At 67.1% G+C, this 1,983-nt stretch overlaps 2 protein-coding genes across 2 annotated transcripts in view; one reads left to right on the top strand and one right to left on the bottom strand.

Moving 5' to 3' along the window:
• The window catches only part of QPRT (quinolinate phosphoribosyltransferase), a 1,743-nt gene extending 978 nt beyond the window's left edge, over positions 1–765 (bottom strand). The window contains 3 exon segments of the mRNA XM_014526728.2: position 1; positions 4–340; positions 653–765. The exon segment at position 1 is cut by the window's left edge and continues 154 nt beyond it. Of these exon segments, the coding sequence (XP_014382214.2) occupies position 1; positions 4–337 (335 nt within the window). The 5' untranslated portion in view covers positions 338–340; positions 653–765.
• A 1,052-nt stretch (positions 766–1,817) lies between these two features.
• Positions 1,818–1,983, top strand: part of ELOB (elongin B) — a 2,346-nt gene continuing 2,180 nt past the window's right edge. The window contains exon 1 of the mRNA XM_025193962.1: positions 1,818–1,972. Within this exon, the coding sequence (XP_025049747.1) occupies positions 1,970–1,972 (3 nt within the window). The 5' untranslated portion in view covers positions 1,818–1,969. The remainder of the gene's footprint in view (positions 1,973–1,983) is intronic.

Genomic DNA, 1,983 nt, shown 5'->3' on the forward strand with positions numbered 1-1,983 from the left:
TGACCCGGCCCAGGCAGTTGAGGGCTGCCCGCTCCCCGGCCAGCACAGCCCGGGCCCCGCCCCTCACCCAGGCCACACCTGCCACCGGTGTTAGCCACGCCCCCTCGGGCTCCGCCCACTCCACGGCACAGCCCAGCTCGGTGAAGATGGCGTCCACGAAGGGCCCCCCTGCCAGGACCCCCGGGGACTTGGCCACAATCTGGGCGGTCACCGGGTGGTCACCCAGGGCTGCCCCGGCGGGATCAAACGTTGGGGCATCCTCCAGGAGCCAATCGCGGGCCAGCTGGCAGAGGCGGGGGGGCAGCAGCAGGTGGGCAGGGACCGGGGGTGACGCCATGGCCTGGAGGGGAGAGAAAAGCATAGAGATGAAAGGGGAAGAGAGACCAGAGAGGCCTCTCCAGCTCCTACAGGCAGTGCCCTGGAGCCCCCTAGTGAGGGGAGGGGGAGCCTCGCCTGCTCTCCCCTCCCAGACAGCCCAGGTGCCTGGGCTCCTCAACCCCCTCCTCTCAGCCCCCAGGCCTCGCGCCCCTCCCAGAGACCCCAGGCGTCTGGGCTCCCACCCCCCCCTGCCCTCCCACCTGCTTCTCAGTGCCTGGGGCAGGGCTGGGAAGACAGACGGGGGGGGGGGGGCGATGCTGGGCCCTTCCCCTACCTGGCAGAGACCCCAGCCGGGACGAGGCCGGGAGGGAAGCTTCCAGGCAGGGGGAAGGTCCAGGGAGGGGCTGGGAGCAAAGTCCAGGCCGGTTGGGTGTTAACAGATCCCACCCCCGAGGCAAGCGCAACCTCAGAAAACCTCCCCTCGGCCCACGGGGACCCTTATTGGGGTGACACCAATGGACACAGGGGCCCCATAGAGGTGTCACGTGCATAGGAGGCGGTGGGGAGTCTGGGGATGAAGGGGCTGGATTTTCTAGGCGCACCCATTTTGGGGGGACACCAAGCTACATCGGGGACACTCATGTTGATACCGCACGCACAGAAAGGGCAAGGGAGGGTCTGGGTTTTCCGGAGGGGCCCATATTGGGGTGACACCCACCTTCCTATGGGGGGCTGATAGGAGTGTCCCCCACATAGGAGGGGATAGAGGGTCTGGAGGGAGCTGGGTTTCCGGGGGGCCCATATTGGGGTGACACCAACATAACTATAGGGGGCGCCTACTGATGTCACGGAGAACTGGATGGCGAAAATGGGGTGGGGCATACTGGGCACACCACCCTACGTCAGGGGGCCCACATTGATGTCACACCAAGGGGAAGGGATGGAGAGGCGGGGGGGTGGAGTTTGGGGGGGCCCCCTATTGGGGGGAAGAGGCCCCCAGGGGGGCCCATAGTGGGGTCTGTCACACACACACACACACACACACACACACACACACACACACACACACGGGGGCACATATGAATGTGACACAGCAGGGGGTCGTAACCTACATCACCCCAATAGGGCCCCTGTGGGGGGTCACCCCGGCTCCCTCCCCACGTGCGGGTGTCACCCCTATAAGGCACCCTCCCCATGGCGTTCGCTCCGCCTTGCGGAATTCCCACGGGGGTGACACAAGCCCCTACGTGGGGGTCATGGCCACGGTCACTGGCTTGGCCGTGAGCTGGGCCCGTGGCTGCTCGTGGTAACCCAAGCCCCGCCCCCCGCCTCCCGAGACAAGGGAATGCAGGGAATGTGGAGGAACTCCCAGCCCCGCCCTTCCACCACTTCCGACCTTCCCAAGATGGCCGCTTCCATCCCCTTCTTCGACCTCCCCAAGATGGCGACGCCCGTCCCGAACCGCCCCAAGATGGCGGCTGCATACGGAACGCGAGAGGAGGAATCGACCCTCCCAAGATGGCGTCCGGCCATGCGCACACCCCTTCCCGTCCTCTGCTGTTGGGGGCGGAGCTAGGGGGCCCGCGGTGCACGCTGGGAACCTGGCGGACCCGGGGGCGGCTGAGCGAGCGGGCAGCGCGGAGCGGCGGCCATGGTGAGCCCCCC

Source organism: Alligator sinensis, unplaced genomic scaffold (genome assembly GCF_000455745.1).
Source record: "Alligator sinensis unplaced genomic scaffold, ASM45574v1 scaffold1511_1, whole genome shotgun sequence".
Classification (NCBI taxonomy): domain Eukaryota; kingdom Metazoa; phylum Chordata; order Crocodylia; family Alligatoridae; genus Alligator; species Alligator sinensis.